Source organism: Pseudophryne corroboree, chromosome 9 (genome assembly GCF_028390025.1).
Source record: "Pseudophryne corroboree isolate aPseCor3 chromosome 9, aPseCor3.hap2, whole genome shotgun sequence".
In the NCBI taxonomy this organism is placed as follows: Eukaryota; Metazoa; Chordata; class Amphibia; order Anura; family Myobatrachidae; genus Pseudophryne; species Pseudophryne corroboree.
This window is the reverse complement of record NC_086452.1, coordinates 64,858,147-64,881,092: the sequence shown is the minus strand read 5'-3', so window position 1 is coordinate 64,881,092 and position 22,946 is coordinate 64,858,147. Positions and strand designations below refer to the sequence as shown.

The following is a 22,946-nucleotide window of genomic DNA, read 5'->3' as shown; positions in this document are numbered from 1 at the left end:
CCGCCCTGTCAGTTTATGTAAGCCACTGTCCGACTGTACTTGAACGGCCCGATTTCTCAGAAGATAGGTCGCTTGGAGAAGACCGTTGTAGACGGCTTTTAGTTCCAGAATGTTTATCGGCAGGTCGGCTTCCAGACTTGACCACCTTCCTTGGAAGGTTTCCCCTTGAGTGACTGCACCCCAGCCCCGGAGACTTGCATCCATGGTTAGAAGGATCCAGTCCTGAATGCCGAACCTGCGGCCCTCCAGAAAGTGAGGCAGTTGCAGCCACCAGAGGAGTGAAATCCTGGCCTTTGGTGACAGACATATTATCTGATGCATGTGTAGATGGGATCACGACCACTTGTCCAGAAGATCCAGTTGGAAGGACCGAGCGTGAAACCTCTCGTACTGCAGGGCCTCGTAAGAGGCCACCATTTTTCCCAGAAGGCGAATGCATTGATGAACCGACACCCGGGTTGGCTTCAGGACATCCCGGACCACTGTTTGTATCACCAATGCTTTTTCCTCTGGAAGAAACACCCTCTTCACTTCCGTGTCGAGAATCATTCCCAGAAAAGACAACCTCCTGGTTGGTTCCAAATGTGATTTCGAAAGATTCAGGATCCAACCATGTTCCCTGAGAAGCTGGGTCATGAGAGCTATGGAGTAACAGCTTCTCCTTGAACAATGCTTTTATCAGCAGATCGTCTAGATATGGAATTATGTTCACCCCCTGTCTGCGGAGGAGAATCATCATTTCCGCCATCACCTTGGTGATTACCCTCGGTGCTGTGGAGAGGCCGAATGGCAGGGCCTGGAGCTGAAAATGACAGTCCAACAGTGCGAATCGAAGATAAGTTTGATGCGGCAGCCAAATCGGAATGTGGAGGTACGCATCCTTGATATCCAGGGATACCAGGAATTCCCCCTCCTCCAGACCTGATATCACCGCCCTTAGAGACTCCATTTTGAACTTGAACTCCTTCAGAAAGGGGTTTAGTGATTTTAAGTTCAGAATGGGCCTGACCGAACCATCTGGTTTCGGTACCACGAAAAGGTGCCTCCACCAACTTCTGGACGGCTTCTTGCAGGACAGTCCTGTCCGCCAGCAGAGCTGGCAAGTCTGATTTGAAAAATCAGTGAGGAAGGAGATTTTGAAATTTGAAATTCCAGCTTGTACCCCTGAGACACAATCTCTTGCACCCAGGGGTTCAGGCCGGATGACACCCAGACGAGACTGAAATGCCTGAGTCTCGCTCCCACCGGCACCACCTTCAGGGCGTGCAGTCCACCGTCATGCGGAGGACTTTGGTGCACCTGAAGCAGGTTTCTGTTCCTGGGTAGCCGCAGGTTTCTTGGACTTCGGCCGCCCAAGTAAGTTTTAGTAAAAAATAATAATAATAAATAAAGCTACTTGCATTACTAATGTGGGGTATATGTGTAAGGTGCATTACCTTGCTTGTGGGAAGCGGTCCCTCCTCCTTGGACGGCACCATCTTCCCAGTAAGATGTGGGAAGATGGTGCATGTGCAATAGAGAGCAGAGACTTTGACACAGTCCTGGGCACCCACCGTGCCAATCACGGACATCGATGAATGGTCCACAGCCATCATCAAGTGTCTGTGGCAGGAGGGGATACAGTAGATAGTGTACTTCCATGGGGCCACAATCCCAGAAACCTACAGTGTGTCCAGTAGACGTTTCAATGGGCCCATCTCTCTGTATGGGCCCAGGACTCCAGCCTGCCGCCAGTCCCCCCTGATGGTGGCCCTGAATGCCCATGTCACGAAAGCATACCTCACAAAATTTTTATGATTAAATTTGAGACTCTGCATTTTCAACACACTGGGGGCGTACCCGGCACTGCTGGAGACGCTGGGCTGTCCCAAGGATCTCTCTGCACTGTGAACAGATGCTGTGTGCATGCGCCCGACATCTATTCACCTACGGTGACAGTGCTCCCCCAATCACACACCCCTCCACGCGGGACACTGCAGCCCACGGGGAAACTGGCAGGACAGTCCCCAAAAAGCAGGAGTGCCACGCTGATAGCGGGGACAGTTGGGAGAGATGTGTAAAGTCTGTGGAAACAGAAGACTCAATCCACATTGCATACGCAGACCCCAATTTTTCCCCAATTTTTTTCTTTTGCCGCACGCACAGTATGCTGAGATCCGGGCGCATTGCCACTTGCCTGAGACTCAGAATCGGACCCATATTTTTTCATAAATTAAATAAATGGCTATTAATAAATTATACATTTTAAATATATGTACTTGTACTAATTGAAAGCTGATAGCAGTAATTGTTTCCTGTGCTGCTTAAGTGTATTTGTTGTTTATCCTTTAATATGTTTATTTGTACGATTTAGCTATTGCGTGCCTAATTTATACCTGTCATCTGGGGAATTATCATTGTTATACACGTCATCAGGATCTTGTGCTGAATGATTTCCTCGTATAAATGATATTGCATGTTTAACCAGACAGATGCAGACTGTACATGCTGTGCCTGACATTCTCACATGCGCCGCTAGGTGGAGCTGGTTCCGTCATCACTGTGTGACGAGCGGTCCCAGAAAGAGTGTCATTATCCCGCGCCGGCTGCAGTACTGTACAGTACGGACTGATCTGAGGTAACGGCGCCCCGGTCACGGACACTGGGATTAAGGGAGAGGTCGGTTCACCTCGGTCACGGAGCGTTCTGCACGTATCCTCTGGTGTCCAGTCTCTCTACTATAATATTCCTGATCTCTCCCCTGCTGCCGTGTTCTCCTGCGCTGCTCTACCCCCTTCCCTGCTGCCCTGTACGTGTGCCCTGCTGCTCTGCACCTCTTCCCTACTGCTCTGCCCCGCTCTCCTGGCCCTCTCTCCTGCTCCCCTGGCCCTCTCTCCTGCCCCTTTTCTCCTTCTCTTCTGCCCCTCTTTCCTGCCCCTCTGGCCCTGTCTCCTGCTCCCCTGCCCTTTTCTCCCTCTCTCCTGATTCCCTGTACCTACTGCTGTTCTGCACCTCTCCCCTCCTGCCCTGTCCATCTGTCCTGCACCTATCCCCTGCTGCCCTGTCCGTCTGCCCTGCACTTCTCGCCTGCTGCCCTGTCCCTATCGCCTGCTGCCCTGTCCCTATCGCCTGCTGCCCTGTCCCTATCGCCTGCTGCCCTGTCCCTATCCCCTGCTGCCCCGTCCCTATCCCCTGCTGCCCTGTCCCTATCCCCTGCTGTCCTGTCTCTATCCCCTGCTGCCCTGTCCCTATCCCCTGCTACCCTGTCTGTCTGCCCTGCGCCTATCCCCTGCTGCCCTGTCTGTCTGCCCTGCTGCCCTGTCTGTGTGCCCTGTCTGTCTGCCCTGCTGCCCTGTCTGTCTGCCCTGCGCCTATCCCCTGCTGCCCTGTCTGTCTGCCCTGCGCCTATCCCCTGCTGCCCTGTCTGACTGCCCTGCGCCTATCCCCTGCTGCCCTGTCCCTATCCCCTGCTGCCCTGTCCCCTGCTGCCCTGTCCCTATCCCCTGCTGCCCTGTCTGTCTGCCCTGCGCCTATCCCCTGCTGCCCTGTCTGTCTGTCCTGCGCCTATCCCCTGCTGCCCTGTCTGACTGCCCTGCGCTTATCCCCTGCTGCCCTGTCCCTATCCCCTGCTGCCCTGTCCCCTGCTGCCCTGTCCCTATCCCCTGCTGCCCTGTCTGTCTGCCCTGCGCCTATCCCCTGCTGCCCTGTCTGTCTGCCCTGTCCCTATCCCCTGCTGCCCTGTCCCTATCCCCTGCTGCCCTGTCCCCTGCTGCCCTGTCTGTCTGCCCTGCGCCTATCCCCTGCTGCCCTGTCTGTCTGCCCTGCGCCTATCCCCTGCTGCCCTGTCTGTCTGCCCTGCGCCTATCCCCTGCTACCCTGTCTGTCTGCTCTGCTGCCCTGTCTGTCTGCCCTGCGCCTATCCCCTGCTGCCCTGTCTGTCTGCCCTGCGCCTATCCCCTGCTGCCCTGTCTGTCTGCCCTGCGCCTATCCCCTGCTGCCCTGCGCCTATCCCCTGCTGCCCTGTCTGTCTGCCCTGTCCCCTGCTGCCCTGTCCCTATCCCCTGCTGCCCTGTCCCTATCCCCTGCTGCCCTGTCTGCCTGCCCTGCGCCTATCCCCTGCTGCCCTGTCCGTCTGCCCTGTGCCTCTCGCCTGCTGCCCTGTGCCTCTCGCCTGCTGCCCTGTCCGTCTGCCCTGCGCCTCTCGCCTGCTGCCCTGCGCCTCTCGCCTGCTGCCCTGCGCCTCTCGCCTGCTGCCCTGTCCGTCTGCCCTGCGCCTCTCGCCTGCTGCCCTGTCCGTCTGCCCTGCGCCTCTCGCCTGCTGCCCTGCGCCTCTCGCCTGCTGCCCTGTCCGTCTGCCCTGCGCCTCTCGCCTGCTGCCCTGTCCGTCTGCCCTGCGCCTCCCGCCTGCTGTCCTGTACGTCTGCCCTGCGCCTCTCGCCTTCTGCCATGCATTTCTCCCCATGCTGCTCTACACTCTCTCCGTTGCTTCTCCCCTGCTAATGTGCTCTTCTTCCCTGCTGGCCTGACCCTCACCCCTGCTGCCTTGTACATCTGTCCTGCACATCTCCCGTGCTGCCCTATACATCTGCCCTGCGCCTTTCCCCGCTGCTATGCATTTTTCCCCATGCTGCTCTGCACCTCTTTCCTTTGCTTCTCTCCTGTTGCCCTGTATGTTTCCCCTGCTGTCCTGTCCTCATCACCATGTCTCCCCTGGTTTTTGTCCAAAACTTCTCCCCAGTGACAGCCCTGTTTATCTTGTAGTACTATCTGTGTATATACCCAATGTAATCTCTGCATTCACACTGTGCCATGATATCTTCCCTACGTAGGCTGAATCATGACCACCGGAGCAGATGTTCGGGATATTCTGGAGTTGGGGGGTGGGGAATCAGAGAGTACTGGGATTATCAGCAAAAAGGACATTATAAATGCAGACAAGGTGAGTTATTGTATATTTGTGGGAATGAATAAAACATTTCAGTCCTCCTTAGATGCTAAAATAAGCCACGCAGCAGGGGTGTGCAGTGCAGAGGACTGAAGTGATGTCTTTGCAGTTGCATAACTATTTTTCTCTAACGTCCTAAGTGGATGCTGGGGACTCCGTCTGGACCATGGGGAATAGCGGCTCCGCAGGAGACAGGGCACAAAAATAAAGCTTTAGGATTAGGTGGTGTGTACTGGCTCCTCCCCCTATGACCCTCCTCCAAGCCTCAGTTAGGTTTTTGTGCCCGTCCGAGCAGGGTGCAATCTAGGTGGCTCTCCTAAAGAGCTGCTTAGAAAAAGTTTTTAGGTTTTTTATTTTCAGTGAGTCCTGCTGGCAACAGGCTCACTGCATCGAGGGACTTAGGGGAGAGAATTTCAACTCACCTGCGTGCAGGATGGATTGGATTCTTAGGCTACTGGACACCATTAGCTCCAGAGGGAGTCGGAACACAGGTCTCACCCTGGGGTTCGTCCCGGAGCCGCGCCGCCGACCCCCCTTACAGATGCTGAAGATTGAAGGTCCGGAAACAGGCGGCAGAAGGCTCTTCAGTCTTCATGAAGGTAGCGCACAGCACTGCAGCTGTGCGCCATTGTTGTCACACACTTCACACCAAGCGGTCACGGAGGGTGCAGGGCGCTGCTGGGGGCGCCCTGGGCAGCAATATTTAATACCTTTATGGCAAAAGAATACATCACATATAGCCATTGAGGCTATATGTATGTATTTAACCCATGCCAGTTACCTAAAACTACGGGAGAAAAGCCCGCCGAAATAGGGGGCGGAGCTTATTCTCCTCAGCACACAGCGCCATTTTCCTGCTCAGCTCCGCTGTGAGGAAGGCTCCCAGGACTCTCCCCTGCACTGCACTACAGAAACAGGGTAAAACAGAGAGGGGGGGCATTTTTTTGGCGATATTTTGATATATTTAAGCTGCTATAAAGAACAACACTTTATATAAGGTTGTTCCCATATATATTATAGCGCTTGGGTGTGTGCTGGCAAACTCTCCCTCTGTCTCCCCAAAGGGCTAGTGGGGTCCTGTCTTCGATAAGAGCATTCCCTGTGTGTCTGCTGTGTGTCGGTACGTGTGTGTCGACATGTATGAGGACGATGTTGGTGTGGAGGCAGAGCAATTGCCGATAATGGTGATGTCACCCCCCAGGGAGTCGACACCGGAATGGATGGCTTTGTTTATGGAATTACGTGATAATGTCAGCACATTACAAAAATCAGTTGACGACATGAGATGGCCGGCAAACCAGTTAGTACCTGCCCAGGCGTCTCAGACACCGTCAGGGGCTGTAAAGCGCCCTTTACCTCAGTCGGTCGACACAGACCCAGACACAGACACTGAATCTAGTGTCGACGGTGATGAAACAAACGTATTTTCAAGTAGGGCCACACGTTATATGATCACGGCAATGAAGGAGGCTTTGCATATCTCTGATACTGCAAGTACCACAAAAAGGGGTATTATGTGGGGGGTGAAAAAACTACCTGTAGTTTTTCCTGAATCAGAGGAATTAAATGATGTATGTGATGAAGCGTGGGTTAACCCAGATAGAAAAATGCTAATTTCAAAAAAGTTATTAGCATTATACCCTTTCCCGCCAGAGGTTAGGGCGCGCTGGGAAACACCCCCTAGGGTGGATAAGGCGCTCACACGCTTATCAAAACAAGTGGCGTTACCGTCTCCTGATACGGCCGCCCTCAGGGATCCAGCTGATAGGAGAATGGAAACTACCCTAAAAAGTATATACACACATACTGGTGTTATACTGCGACCAGCCATCGCCTCAGCCTGGATGTGCAGTGCTGGGGTCGTCTGGTTGGATTCCCTGACTGAAAATATTGATACCCTGGATAGGGACAGTATTTTATTGACTATAGAGCAATTAAAGGATGCTTTCCTTTATATGCGAGATGCTCAGAGAGATATTTGCACTCTGGCATCGAGAGTAAATGCGATGTCCATATCTGCCAGAAGGAGTTTATGGACGCGACAGTGGTCAGGTGATGCGGATTCCAAACGACATATGGAAGTATTGCCGTATAAAGGGGAGGAATTATTTGGCGTCGGTCTATCGGATCTGGTGGCCACGGCAACTGCCGGAAAATCCACCTTTTTACCTCAGACCCCCTCCCAACAGAAAAAGACACCGTCTTTTCAGCCGCAGTCCTTTCGGTCCTATAAGAACAAGCGGACAAAAGGACAGTCATATCTGCCTCGGGGCAGAGGAAGGGGTAAGAGAGGGCAGCAAGCAGCCCCTGCCCAGGAACAGAAGCCCTCCCAGGGTTCTGCAAAGCCCTCAGCATGACGCTGGGGCCTTACAAGCGGACTCAGGAGCGGTGGGGGGTCGACTCAAGAATTTCAGCGCACAGTGGGCTTGCTCACAGGTGGACCCCTGGATTCTGCAGGTAGTATCTCAGGGTTACAGGTTGGAATTCGAGAAGTCTCCCCCTCGCCGGTTCCTAAAGTCTGCTTTGCCAACGTCTCCCTCAGACAGGGCGACGGTATTGGAAGCCATTCACAAGCTGTTTTCTCAGCAGGTGATAGTCAAGGTACCCCTCCTACAACAGGGAAAGGGGTATTACTCCACGCTATTTGTGGTACCGAAGCCGGACGGCTCGGTAAGACCTATTCTAAATCTGAAATCTTTGAACCTGTACATACAAAAATTCAAGTTCAAGATGGAGTCACTCAGAGCAGTGATAGCGAATCTGGAAGAAGGGGACTTTATGGTGTCCCTGGACATAAAGGATGCTTACCTACATGTCCCAATTTGCCCTTCACATCAAGGGTACCTCAGGTTCGTGGTGCAAAACTGTCATTATCAGTTTCAGACGCTGCCGTTTGGATTGTCCACGGCACCTCGGGTCTTTACCAAGGTAATGGCCGAAATGATGATTCTTCTGCGAAGAAGAGGCATATTAATTATCCCTTACTTGGACGATCTCCTGATAAGGGCAAGGTCCAGAGAACAGCTGGAGGACGGAGTAGCACTAACCCAACTAGTGCTGCAACAACACGGGTGGATTCTGAATTTTCCAAAATCTCAGTTGACCCCGACGACACGTCTGCTGTTCCTGGGAATGATTCTGGACACGGTTCAGAAAAAGGTGTTTCTTCCGGAGGAGAAAGCCAGGGAGTTATCCGAACTTGTCAGGAACCTCCTAAAACCAGGGAAAGTGTCTGTGCATCAATGCACAAGAGTCCTGGGAAAGATGGTGGCTTCTTACGAAGCGATTCCATTCGGCAGATTCCACGCACGAACTTTTCAGTGGGATCTGCTGGACAAATGGTCCGGATCGCATCTGCAGATGCATCAGCGGATAACCTTATCGCCACGGACAAGGGTGTCTCTTCTGTGGTGGTTGCAGAGTGCTCATCTGTTAGAGGGCCGCAGATTCGGCATACAGGACTGGATCCTGGTGACCACGGATGCCAGTCTGAGAGGCTGGGGAGCGGTCACACAGGGAAGAAACTTCCAGGGAGTATGGTCAAGCCTGGAGATGTCTCTTCACATAAATATACTTGAGCTAAGAGCGATTTACAATGCTCTAAGTCTGGCAAAACCCCTGCTTCAGGGTCAGCCGGTGTTGATCCATTCGGACAACATCACGGCAGTCGCCCACGTAAACAGACAGGGCGGCACAAGAAGCAGGACAGCAATGGCAGAAGCTGCAAGGATTCTTCGCTGGGCGGAAGATCATGTGATAGCACTGTCAGCAGTATTCATTCCGGGAGTGGACAACTGGGAAGCAGACTTCCTCAGCAGACACGATCTACACCCGGGAGAGTGGGGACTTCATCCAGAAGTCTTCCACATGATTGTGAACCGTTGGGAAAAACCAATGGTGGATATGATGGCGTCCCGCCTCAACAAAAAACTGGACAGGTATTGCGCCAGGTCAAGAGACCCTCAGGCAATAGCTGTGGACGCTCTGGTAACACCGTGGGTGTTCCAGTCAGTGTATGTGTTCCCTCCTCTGCCTCTCATACCAAAGGTACTGAGAATTATACGGCAAAAGGGAGTAAGAACGATACTAGTGGCTCCGGATTGGCCAAGAAGAACTTGGTACCCGGAACTTCAAGAGATGCTCACGGAGGATCCGTGGCCTCTACCTCTAAGACCGGACCTGCTTCAGCAGGGACCGTGTCTATTCCAAGACTTACCGCGGCTGCGTTTGACGGCATGGCGGTTGAACGCCGAATTCTAAGGGAAAAAGGCATTCCGGAAGAGGTCATTCCTACACTGGTAAAAGCCAGGAAGGAGGTGACTGCACAACATTATCACCGCATTTGGAGAAAATATGTTGCGTGGTGTGAGGCCAGGAAGGCCCCCACGGAGGAATTTCAACTGGGTCGATTCCTACATTTCCTGCAAACAGGATTGTCTATGGGCCTCAAATTGGGGTCCATTAAGGTTCAAATTTCGGCCCTGTCGATTTTCTTCCAGAAAGAATTGGCTTCAGTTCCTGAAGTCCAGACTTTTGTAAAAGGAGTACTACATATACAGCCCCCGGTTGTGCCCCCAGTGGCACCGTGGGATCTTAATGTAGTCTTGGATTTTCTCAAATCCCATTGGTTTGAGCCGCTCAAATCGGTGGAGTTGAAGTATCTTACATGGAAAGTAACCATGCTACTGGCCCTGGCTTCAGCCAGGAGAGTATCAGAATTGGCGGCTTTATCATATAAGAGCCCATATCTGATTTTCCATACGGACAGGGCAGAACTGCGGACACGTCCTCATTTTCTGCCTAAGGTGGTGTCAGCGTTTCACCTGAACCAGCCTATTGTGGTGCCTGCGGCTACTAACGATTTGGAGGATTCCAAGTTGTTGGACGTGGTCCGGGCATTGAAAATATATATTTCAAGAACGGCGGGAGTCAGAAAGTCTGACTCACTGTTTATATTGTATGCACCTAACAAGATGGGTGCTCCTGCTTCTAAGCAGACGATTGCTCGTTGGATTTGTAGCACAATTCAACTTGCACATTCTGTGGCAGGCTTGCCACAACCTAAATCTGTCAAGGCCCATTCCACAAGGAAAGTGGGCTCATCCTGGGCGGCTGCCCGGGGGGTCTCGGCATTACAACTCTGCCGAGCTGCTACTTGGTCAGGGGCAAACACATTTGCAAAATTCTACAAATTTGATACCCTGGCTGAGGAGGACCTTGAGTTCTCTCATTCGGTGCTGCAGAGTCATCCGCACTCTCCCGCCCGTTTGGGAGCTTTGGTATAATCCTCATGGTCCTGACGGAGTCCCCAGCATCCACTTAGGACGTTAGAGAAAATAAGAATTTACTTACCGATAATTCTATTTCTCGTAGTCCGTAGTGGATGCTGGGCGCCCATCCCAAGTGCGGATTGTCTGCAATACTTGTACATAGTTATTGTTACAAACAAATTCGGGTTGTTATTGTTGTGAGCCGTCTGTTCAGAGGCTCCTACGTTTGTCATACTGTTAACTGGGTTCAGATCACAAGTTATACGGTGTGATTGGTGTGGCTGGTATGAGTCTTACCCGGGATTCAATATCCTTCCTTATTGTGTACGCTCGTCCGGGCACAGTATCCTAACTGAGGCTTGGAGGAGGGTCATAGGGGGAGGAGCCAGTACACACCACCTAATCCTAAAGCTTTATTTTTGTGCCCTGTCTCCTGCGGAGCCGCTCTTCCCCATGGTCCTGACGGAGTCCCCAGCATCCACTACGGACTACGAGAAATAGAATTATCGGTAAGTAAATTCTTATTTTATTGCATAACTATTCCTATTAAAATATAATTAGCCATGTATTTGTTGCTCAGGAATTGTATATTTATTGTATAAATAATGTATCTACAAGGGGACTTGTAGTTCCACAAACTTGCTAAATGTTCATTTACCATTACCCTGGTACCAATTATATCTCTGTTCCATGTGACCAACTTCTAAGATGATAAGACTTTGTGTACTCATAATAAATGCTGCCGCACTGCTATTGCAGAATTCTTGTGTTCTCTAGTACTTGTCTTTGTGCGTATTAGGGGGGTAATTCAGGTGTGATCGCTGCTGTGCGTTTTCGTACAGTGGGCGATCAGGTCTGAACTGTGCATGCGCGTATGCACCGCAATGCGCAGGCGCGTTGCACGGGTAAAAAGCGGATCGCCGCTCAGCGATGAGTGTGTGCGACAGATCCATTTGCACGGGCGATCGCAAGTAGATTGACAGGAAGAAGGCGTTTGTGGGTGTCAACTGACCGATTTCAGGGAGTGTCTGGAAAAACGCAGGCGTTTCTATGCGTTTGCAAGGAGAGGTTTTCTGACGTCCATTCCCGTCCCAGACAGGCTGGTGTGATCGCAGCAGCTGAGTAAGTCCTGGGCTGCGCAGACACTGCACAAGATCTGTTTGTACAGCTCTGCTACACATGCGTTCACACACTTTCACAGCTAAAATACACTCTCCCTGTAGTGGTGACTATCTGATCGCAGCAGTGCAAAAACCGCTGCCTAGCGATCAGATCTGAATTACCCCCTAGGTCAGTGATGGCTAACCTTGACACTCCAGCTGTTGTTGAACTACACATCCCAGCATGCCCTGCTACAGTTTTGCTATTTGGCCTTGCTAAAACTGATGCAGGGCATGCTGGGATGTGTAGTTCAACAACAGCCGGAGTGTCAAGGTTAGCCATCACTGCCTAGGTTGTGTCTGATCCGGACAGACATGCTGCAGCCAGGTTGCACATGGTAATCTTGATGAAAGCGAGATGACATTAATCGGTGCGAACACGAGGGTTATTGTTAACCGGTGGATTTAATTTGGTTTGTGCTGACTCAGGCATACTGCTTAGGGAAGACTGGACACAGGGCAGTGGGGGAATTCTCAGAGTGCATGGATCGGCCACAAGTTGGTCAAAAAACCTCTACGGTCTTTGCTACTTTGTGTACTAGCCAAAAGCGGGAGGACGTTGAGCTAAGGCCATACCACGTGTATCAGAGTGGAAAGCGCGGCTCAGCGGCGATAGGCGTGTAATCAGAATGGTGAACCCCATATTGTTGCATGTATCCTTTTGTTTTCTGCTGTGTGAGAGAGAGAGATATATATATATATATATATATAATCTCTCACACGTCCCATCACATATTATGGGGGGGGGGGGGAGGTGGTAGGGAGAAGTTGGTTAGAGTTGGAGGTAGAGGCAGGGAGAAGTTAGGGCAGAGCTGGGGGTAGAGGGGATAAGGGCAGACAGTGCTGGGGGTAGGGAACAGGATAAGTGCAGACGGCATTTGGGATAGTGCTGAGGGGCAAGGAAGGAGCTAGAGGCAGGCAGTGCTGGGGGACAGTGAGTGGCTAAGGTTAGATAGCAGCTGGGGTAATACTGGGGGGCAGGCAGTGCTAGGGGTAAGGAGGGGGCAAGGGTGGATATCAGCTGGGGCAGTACTGGGGGTATGGAGGAGGAAAGTGTAGATAGCAGGAGATGTTGTAAATGCCACTGACATATGCATTACCGCAGGACAATACACAGCAGTACAGAGAGCAGGACCGGGCGTCCCCCTGTCATTGCGGCACTTGGATGCTGCCCAGCTCCGCCAGCCCTGTGCCTGGGACTAGGTGACCCCCACACCCCCACACAGCGCCGCTCTCGCTTTATGACCCTCTTCTCCTTCTCCGCGTCCCATGCAACTCAAGCTGTTACCCCCAGTCAGCAGCTGCGGCAGCAGAGCCCTCTAGACCCACCGAGCGGGTGGTGAGGAGGACTCTGCCAGCCGCGGCACTCCCAGCTCTGCCTCTGCTGACAGGCGCGAGACTCGCACAGGAGCAGGCACGCCTCCTGCCGGGGATATTAAGGCACAGTGGCCACTGCTGGTAGTCGAGCTCAGTGCAGCGCGTCCCCGGGGACCCACCAACTCTGAAAAAGTGAGTCCCCGGTTCTCAATATCGCGTAAAATACGCTCCATGGCGTGTTCTTGCGAACACTGTGTATGTATGTGTGTGTGTGTGTGTGTGTATGTATGTATGTATGTATATATATATATATATATATATATTATACATACACTGCTCAAAAAAATAAAGGGAACACTAAAATAACACATCCTAGATCTGAATGAATGAAATATTCTTATTAAATACTTTGTTCTTTATATAGTTAGATTTGCTGACCACAAAATCACACAAAAATGATCAATGGAAATCAAATTTATTAACCCATGGAGGTCTGGATTTGGAGTCACACTCAAAATTAAAGTGGAAAAACACACTACAGGCTGATCCAACTTTGATGTAATGTCCTTAAAACAAGTCAAAATGAAACTCAGTAGTGTGTGTGGCCTCCACGTGCCTGTATGACCTCCCTACAACCCACACAAGTGGCTCAGGTAGTGCAGCTCATCCAGGATGGCACATCAATGCGAGCTGTGGCAAGAAGGTTTGCTGTGTCTGTCAGCGTAGTGTCCAGAGCATGGTGGCGCTACCAGGAGACAGGCCAGTACATCAGGAGACGTGAAGGAGGCCATAGGAGGGCAACAACCCAGCAGCAGGACCGCTACCTCCGCCTTTGTGCGGGTACACTGCAGAGAGCTCTCCTGAGTTTTCTGTAGAAAAAGAATTTTGTTAGGTTTTTTTATTTTCAGGGAGTCCTGTTGGCAACAGGCTCCCTGCATCGTGGGACTGAGGGGAGAGAAGCAGACCTACTTAACTGATAGGCTCTGCTTCTTAGGCTACTGGACACCATTATCTCCAGAGGGAGTCGGAACACAGGTCTCACCCTGGGGTTCGTCCCGGGGGCCGCGCCGCCGTCCTCCTCACAGATGCCGGAAGATAGAAGCCGGGTGAGTATGAGAAGATAGAAGACATCTCAGGCGGCAGAAGACTCCAGATCTGCGCGCCATTGCTCCCAGACACAACACACAGAGGCAGCACTGATTAATCCTCAATTTTGGGCACAATAGAGTATGATTAGGCTGCGGAGGCAGTAAATCACAGATCCCCCGCCATTTTATTACAATTGCACTGGGACCGAAGCCCGCCGTTGGGGGGGCGGAGCTTGATCCTCAGCACTAACCAGCGCCATTTTCTCCACAGAAGCTGCATGAGAACGCTGGCTCCCCAGTCTCGCCCCTGCTGAACACTTCACAGGCTGGAAAAAGAGGAGGGGGGGCACATTGGTAACGCAGTGAGTGGGAATTTGGATAGTATATAAAAAAGCGCTATCTGGTCATTTTGTTTTTCCAGTGTTATTTGAGCGCTGGGTGTGTGCTGGCATACTCTCTCTCTGTCTCTCCAAAGGGCCTGGTTGGGGATTTGTCCCTTTATAGGTATATCCCTGTGTGTGGGGGGTGTCGGTACGTGTGTGTCGACATGTCTGAGGCGGAAGGCTTCTCCAAGGAGGAGGTGGAGCAAATGAGTGGTGTGTCCCCATCGGTTGTGCCGACTCGGGAATGGATGGACATGTGGCATATGTTGAATGCAAGTGTGGCTTCTTTACATAAGAGGCTTGATAAGGCTGAATCAGGGGAGGCATCAGGGGGTCAATCCTCGGATTGGACCGACTCACAGGGCCCGTCGGGGTCTCAAAAACGTCCCTTAACACAAGACACTACTACCGACATGGATTCTGACTCCAGTGTCGACTACGACGAAGTAAAATTGCACCCTAGGGTGACTGAGGGGGGCGCCCTGGGCAGCAATATTCCTCACTTTTGGGCAAATCAGATAGATTAGGCTGCGGAGGCAGTAAATCTAAGATCCCCCGCCATTTTAATAGAAAAGTTACTGGGACCGAAGCCCGCCGTCGGGTGGGCGGGGCTTGATCCTCAGCACTAACCAGCGCCATTTTCTCCACAGAAGCTGCATGCATGAATGCTGGCTCCCTGGTCTCTCCCCTGCTGAACACTTCACAGGCTGGAAAAAAGAGGAGGGGGGCACATTGGCGACGCAGTGAGTGGGAATTGGTATATTATATATATATAAAAAAAAATTTTTTAAAAAGCGCTATCTGGTCATATTTTATCCAGTGTTTTTAAGCGCTGGTGTGTGCTGGCATACTCTATCTCTGTCTCTCCTAAGGGCCTGGTTGGGGTTTTGTCCCCTTGTAGGTTAATCCCTGTGTGTGTGGGGTGTCGGTACGTGTGTGTCGACATGTCTGAGGTGGAAGGCTTCTCCAAGGAGGAGGTGGAGCAAATGAGTGGTGTGTCCCCGTCGGTGGTGCCGACTCCGGATTGGATGGACATGTGGCATATGTTGAATGCAAGTGTGGCATCTTTACATAAAAGGCTTGATAAGGCTGACTTAAGGCGGACATCAGGGGGTCAATCCTCGGATTGGACCGACTCACAGGGCCCGTCGGGGTCTCAAAAGCATCCCTTAACACAAAACACTACTACCGACACGGATTCTGACTCCAGTGTCGACTACGACGAAGTAAAATTGCACCCAAGGGTGACTAAAACCATTCAGTGTATGATTGTGGCAATAAGGGATGTGTTGCATATTGAGGATGAACCCTCGGTCCCCGACACAAGGGTACACATGTTTAAGGGAAAGAAACAGATTATTAATTTTCCCGCATCCCATGAATTAAATGATTTCTTTGGAAAAGCTTGGGAGACTCCGGAAAAGAGACCGCAGATCCCCAAAAGAATTTATATGGCATACCCCTTCCCTAAGCAGGACAGGGAGTTTTGGGAATCATCCCCCACTGTGGACAAGGCCCTGACGCGCTTGTCCAAGAAAGTGGCGCTACCGTCTCCTGACACAGCGGCCCTTAAGGACCCTGCAGATCGCAGGCAAGAAACTACCTTAAAGTGTATTTATTCTCATACGGGTGCTGTGCTAAGACTGACAATTGCGTCGGCATGGGTGTGTAGCGCAATTGCAGCTTGGACAGATGAGCTGACAGATCAATTTGATAATATGGATAAGGATACTATATTCTTAACTCTAGCCCATATAAAAGACGCAGTCTTATTTATGAGGGATGCTCAAAGGGACATTGGATTGCTAGCTTCCAGGGCCAATGCCATGTCTATCTCAGCGAGAAGATCCTTATGGACTCGCCAATGGACGGGTGATGCGGATTCCAAAAAACATATGTAAGTACTACCCTATAAGGGTGATGTATTGTTTGGGGATGGGCTGACGGACCTGGTTTCCACAGCTACAGCAGGTAAATCAAATTTTTTACCATATGTTCCCCAATAGCAAAAGAAAGTAACACCCTATCAGATGCAGTCCTTTCGGTTGCACAAGTCCAGAAGAGGTCGGGGATCCTCTTTGCTCGCCAGAGGTAAGGGCAGAGCCAAAAGAGCACCTGCTTTGACAGGTGCCCAGGAACAAAAGTCTTCCCCGGCTGCTCCAAAACCCACAGCATGACGCTGTGGCTCCCCTGAGGGAGTCCGCACCGATGGGGGCACGTCTTCGACTTTTCAGTCAGGCCTGGGTCAGATCAGACCTGAATTCCTGGGTGTTGGAAATAGTTTCCCAGGGTTACAAATTGGAATTCGAGGAGGTGCCCCCGCGCCGATTTTTCAAATCGGCCCTACCAGCTTACACAGCGGAAAGGGATATAGTGTTAGCTGCAATTCAAACGCTGTGTATACAGCAAGTGATAATCAAGGTTCCCCTGCACTAGCAGGGAAGAGGTTTCTACTCAACCCTATTTGTGGTCCCGAAACCGTACGGTTCGGTCAGACCTATTTTGAATCTGAAATCCCTAAACCTGTACATAAAAAGATTCAAATTCAAAATGGAATCACTCCGAGCGATAATAGCCAACATGGAGGAGGGGGAATTTATGGTATCTCTGGACATAAAGGATGCGTACCTTCATGTCCCCATATATGCCCCCCCATCAGGAATACCTGAGATTCGCTGTACAGGATTGTCATTACCAATTTCAGACGTTGCCGTTTGGACTTTCCACGGCCCCGAGGATTTTCACCAAGATAATGGCGGAAATGATGGTGGTCCTGCGCAAGCATGGAGTCACAATTATCCCATACTTGGACAATCTCCTGATAAAAGCGAGATCAAGGGACAAATTGCTGAGCAGTGTGGCGCTCTCTCTGAGAGTGCTCCGGCAGCATGGTTGGATTCTAAATCTACCGAAGTCACAGTTGATTCCGACAACTCGACTACCGTTCCTAGGTATGATACTGGATACGGAACAAATGAAAGTCTTCCTCCCAATAGAGAAAGCCCAGGACATCCAGAACATGGTCAGAGACCTGCTAAAACCGAAAAGGGTGTCAGTTCACCAATGCACTCGAGTTCTGGGAAAAATGGTGGCGGCCTACGAGGCCATTCCCTTCGGAAGGTTCCATACAAGGACTTTTCAATGGGACCTTCTGGACAAGTGGTCCGGGTCCCATCTGCACTTACATCGGAAAATAACTCTGTCCCCAGGGGCCAGAGTGTCTCTCCTGTGGTGGTTACAAAGTGCTCACCTGCTGGAGGGTCGCAGGTTCGGAATTCAGGATTGGATCCTGGTTACCACGGACGCGAGCCTCCGAGGATGGGGAGCGGTCACACAGGGAAAAAAAACTTCAGGGTCTTTGGTCAGACCAGGAGTCCTGTCTACACATCAATATATATATATATATATATATATATATATATATATATATATATATATATATACAATGGCCTTCGACTAGCGGAGAGTCTTCTTTGAAACCTACCGGTTCTGATTCAATCAGACAATGTCACAGCAGTGGCTCATGTGAACCGCCAAGGCGGGACAAGAAGCAGAGTCGCGATGGCGGAAGCCACAAGGATTCTTCGCTGGGCGGAAAATCATGTAAGCGCTCTGTCGGCTGTCTTCATTCCGGGAGTGGACAACTGGGAAGCAGACTTCCTCAGCAGACACGATCTCCATCCAGGAGAGTGGGGACTTCATCAAGAAGTCTTTGCAGACATAACACGTCTTTGGGGAACTCCTCAAATAGACATGATGGCGTCACGCCTCAACAAAAAGCTTCGGAGGTACTGTGCCAGGTCTCGGGACCCTCAGGCAGTGGCAGTAGATGCTCTGATAACACCGTGGCTGTTCAAATCGGTCTACGTGTTTCCTCCTCTTCCTCTCATCACAAAAGTGTTGAGGATCATAAGGCAAAGAAACGTACAGACAATACTCATTGTCCCAGACTAGCCTCGAAGGGCCTGGTACTCAGTTCTACAAGAGATGCTCACAGGAGATCCCTAGCCTCTTCCTCTGAGGGAAGACATGTTGCAACAGGGGCCCTGTGTATTTCAAGACTTAACGCGGTTACGTTTGACGGCATGGCGGTTGAACGCCGAATCCTAGCGAAAAAGGGGATTCCGGAAGAGGTCATCCCTACTTTAATAAAGGCTAGGAAGGAGGTGACGGTTAAGCATTATCACCGTATCTGGCGAAAGTATGGGTCTTGGTGTGAGACCAAGAATGCACCTACGGAAGATTTTCTTCTGGGTCGTTTTCTCCGCTTCCTACAGACAGGAGTGGATATGGGCCTGAAATTAGGCTCTGTTAAGGTACAGATTTCGGCCCTCTCGATTTTCTTTCAGAAGGAATTGGCTTCTCTTCCAGAAGTCCAGACGTTTGTAAAGGGAGTGCTGCATATCCAGCCCCCTTTTGTGCCTCCAGTGGCTCCATGGGACCTGAACGTGGTGTTGCAGTTCCTAAAATCACACTGGTTTGAACCGCTTAACAAGGTTGAGTTGAAATTTCTTACCTGGAAGGTGGTCATGCTGTTGGCCTTGGATATCAGCAAGGCGATTGTCTGAATTGGCGGCTTTGTCACACAAGAGCCCCTATTTGATTTTTCATGTGGATCAAGCTGAATTGAGGACACGTCCGCAATTTTTGCCTAAGGTGGTTTCTTCATTCCATATGAATCAACCTATTGTGGTGCCTGTGGCTACAAGTGACCTGGAGGATTCCAGATCCCTGGATGTAGTCAGGGCCTTAAAAATGTATGTAGCCAGAACGGCTAAAATTAGGAAAACAGAGGCTCTGTTTGTCCTGTATGCTGCTAATAAGATTGGCGCACCTGCTTCGAAGCAGACTATTGCTCGCTCGGTCTGTAATACGATTCAGCAGGCTCATTCTACGGCTGGATTGCCGATACCAAATTCGGTTAAAGCCCATTCCACTAGGAAGGTGGGCTCTTCTTGGGCGGCTGCCCGAGGCGTCTCGGCATTACAGCTTTGCCGAGCGGCGACTTGGTCGGGGTCAAATACTTTTGCTTGATACCCTGGCTGATGAGGACCTAGCGTTTGCTCAGTCGGTGCTGCAAAGTCATACGCACTCTCCCGCCCAATTGGATGCTTTGGTATAAACCCAATGGTCCTTACGGAGTCCCCAGCATCCTCTAGGACGTAAGAGAAAATTAAGATTTTAAACCTACCGGTAAATATATTTCTCCTAGTCCGTAGAGGATGCTGTGCGCCCGTCCCAGTGCGGAAACTCTGCAAGACTTGTATATAGTTGTTGCTTACATAAGGGTTATGTTACAGTCGGAATAGGTCTTGGACCTTTACTGTTGTTTTGTTCATACTGTTAACTGGTTATGTATGTTCCAGGTTACATGGTATGATTGGTGTGGGCTGGTTTGAATCTTGCCCTTGGATTGCTAAATCCTTCCTTGTATTGTCCATCTCCTCTGGGCACAGTTCTCTAACTGAGGTCTGGAGGAGGGGCATAGAGGGAGGAGCCAGTGCACACCCATAGTCAAAGTTCTTTTTAGGTGCCCTATCTCCTGCGGAGCCCGTCTATACCCCATGGTCCTTACGGAGTCCCCAGCATCCTCTACGGACTAGGAGAAATAGATTTACCGGTAGGTTTAAAATCTTATTTTATTTGCATACTGGAGCTGTGCTAAGACCGACAATTGCGTCGGCATGGGTATGTAGCGCAATTTCAGCATGGACAGATGATCTAACGGCTGAATTTGGTACCATGGATAGAGATACTGTATTGTTAATTCTAGCCCATATTAAAGATGCAGTCTTATTTATGAGAGATGCTCAAAGGGATATTGGATTGCTGGCTTCCAGAGCCAATGCCATGTCTATCTCAGCGAGACGATCCTTATGGACTCGCCAATGGACGGGTGATGCGGATTCAAAAAAGCATATGGAAGTCCTACCCTATAAGGGAGACATATTGTTTGGGGATGGGCTGACGGACATGGTTTCCACAGCTACCGCAGGTAAATCAATTTTTTTACCATTTATTCCCAAACAGCAAAACAAAATACCACCGTATCAGATGCAGTCCTTTCGGTCGCAGAAGTCCAGAAGAGGTCGGGGGTCCTCCTTCCTTGCCAGAGGTAAGGCTAGAGGGAAAAGAGCACCCGCTTCGGCCGGTGCCCAGGAACAAAAGTCCTCCCCGGCTACTACAAAATCCTCGGCATGACTCTGGGGCTCCTCTGCGGGACTCCGCACCGGTGGGGGCACGTCTTCGACTTTTCAGCAAGGCCTGGGTCAGCTCAGACCTGAATCCTTGGGTGTTGGAAATAGTTTCCCAGGGTTACAAACTATAATTCGAGGAGGTGCCCCCGCGCCGATTTTTCAAGTCGGCATTACCAGCTTCTACACCAGATCAGAATGTAGTGTTAGCTGCAATTCAAACGCTGTGTCTACAGCAAGTAATTATCAGGGTTCCCTTGAACCAGCAGGGAAGAGGCTACTACTCAACCCTCTTTGTGGTCCCGAAACCAGACGGTTCGGTCAGACCCATATTGAATTTAAAATACCTGAAAAGGTTCAAGTTCAAGATGGAATCGCTGAGAGCGGTCATCGCAAGCCTGGAAGGGGGGGATTTTATGGTGTCTCTGGACATAAAGGATGCATGCCTTCATGTCCCCATTTATCCACCTCATCAGGCGTACCTCAGATTTGTGGTACAGGATTGTCATTACCAATTTCAGACGTTGCCGTTTGGTCTCTCCACGGCACCGAGAATATTTACCAAGGTAATGGCGGAGATGATGGTACTCCTGCGGAAGCAAGGAGTCACAATTATCCCATACTTGGACGATCTCCTGATAAAGGCGAGATCAAGAGAGAAATTGCTGAGCAGTGTAACGCTCTCTCTGAGAGTGCTCCAGCAACACGGTTGGATTCTGAATCTACCGAAGTCACAGTTGATTCCGACAACTCAACTAACGTTCCTAGGTATGATACGGGATACGGAACAAATGAAGGTTTTACTCCCGTTGGAAAAAGCCCAGGACATCCAGAACATGGTCAGAGACCTGCTAAAACCGAAAAGGGTGTCCGTTCATCAGTGCACTCGAGTTCTGGGAAAAATGGTGGCGGCCTACGAGGCCATCCCCTTCGGCAGGTTCCATGCGAGGACGTTTCAATGGGACCTTCTGGACAAGTGGTCCAGGTCCCATCTGCACTTACATCGGAAAATAACTCTGTCCCCAGGGGCCAGGGTGTCTCTCCTATGGTGGCTGCAAAGTGCTCACCTTCTCGAGGGTCGCAGGTTCGGAATTCAGGACTGGATCCTGGTAACCACGGACGCGAGCCTCCGAGGGTGGGGAGCAGTCACCCAAGGAAGAAATTTTCAGGGACTGTGGTCAGACCAGGAGTCCTGTCTACACATCAATGTGTTGGAACTCAGGGCCATATACAATGGCCTTCGACAAGCGGAGAGTCTTCTTCGAAACCTACCAGTTCTGATTCAATCAGACAATGTCACAGCAGTGGCTCATGTGAACCGCCAAGGCGGGACAAGAAGCAGAGTCGCGATGGCGGAAGCCACAAGGATTCTTCGCTGGGCGGAAAATCACGTAAGCGCTCTGTCGGCTGTCTTCATTCCGGGAGTGGACAACTGGGAAGCAGACTTCCTCAGAAGACACGATCTCCATCCAGGAGAGTGGGGACTTCATCAAGAAGTCTTTGCAGACATAACATGTCTTTGGGGAACTCCTCAAATAGACATGATGGCGTCACGCCTCAACAAAAAGCTTCGGAGGTATTGTGCCAGGTCTCGGGACCCTCAGGCAGTAGCAGTAGACGCCCTGGTAACGCCGTGGGTGTTCCACTCGGTCTACGTGTTTCCTCCTCTTCCTCTCATCACAAAAGTGTTGAGGATCATAAGGCGAAGAAGAGTACAGACGATACTCGTTCTTCCAGTCTGGCCTCGAAGGGCCTGGTACTCAGATCTTCAAGAGATGCTCACAGGAGAACCCTGGCCTCTCCCTCTGAGGGAGGACCTGTTGCAACAGGGGCCCTGTATATTCCAAGACTTACCGCGGTTACGTTTGACGGCATGGCGGTTGAACGCCGAATCCTAGCGGAGAAGGGGATTCCGGAGGAGGTCATCCCTACTTTAATAAAGGCTAGGAAGGAGGTGACGGTGAAACATTATCACCGTATCTGACGAAAGTATGTGTCTTGGTGTGAAACCAAGAACGCGCCTACGGAAGATTTTCATCTGGGGCGTTTTCTCCACTTCCTGCAGACAGGAGTGGATATGGGACAAATTAGGTTCTGTTAAGGTACAAATTTCGGCCCTTTCGATTTTCTTTCAGAAGGAATTGGCTTCTCTTCCAGAAGTCCAGACGTTTGTAAAGGGAGTGCTGCACATCCAGCCTCCTTATGTGCCTCCAGTGGCACCGTGGGACCTGAACGTGGTGTTGCAGTTCCTAAAATCACACTGGTTTGAACCACTTAACAAGGTTGAGTTGAAATTTCTTACCTGGAAGGTGGTCATGTTGTTGGCCTTGGCATCGGCAAGGCGAGTGTCAGAATTGGCGGCCTTGTCTCACAAGAGCCCCTACTTGATTTTTCATGTGGATAGAGCGGAATTGAGGACACGCCCTCAATTTTTGCTTAAGGTGGTTTCTTCATTCCATCTGAACCAACCTATCGTGGTGCCTGTGGCTCCGAGTGACTTGGAGGATTCCAGGTCCCTGGACGTAGTCAGGGCTTTGAAGATTTATGTAGCCAGAACAGCTAGACTTAGGAAAACAGAAGCACTATTTGTCCTGTATGCTGCTAATAAGA

General features: G+C 50.8%; 1 protein-coding gene across 4 annotated transcripts in view; it reads left to right on the top strand.

Moving 5' to 3' along the window:
- The first annotated feature begins 2,496 nt into the window (after positions 1-2,496).
- Positions 2,497-22,946, top strand: part of DMAP1 (DNA methyltransferase 1 associated protein 1) — a 109,518-nt gene continuing 89,068 nt past the window's right edge. The window contains exons 1-2 of one of the 4 annotated variants that reach the window (XM_063939472.1): positions 2,497-2,658; positions 4,809-4,918. In XM_063939472.1, the coding sequence (XP_063795542.1) occupies positions 4,817-4,918 (102 nt within the window). In that variant the 5' untranslated portion in view covers positions 2,497-2,658; positions 4,809-4,816. Of the gene's footprint in view, positions 2,659-2,723; positions 2,789-4,808; positions 4,919-22,946 lie in introns of those variants that run through there. The other 3 variants (XM_063939470.1, XM_063939469.1, XM_063939471.1) reach the window with 3 other exon arrangements.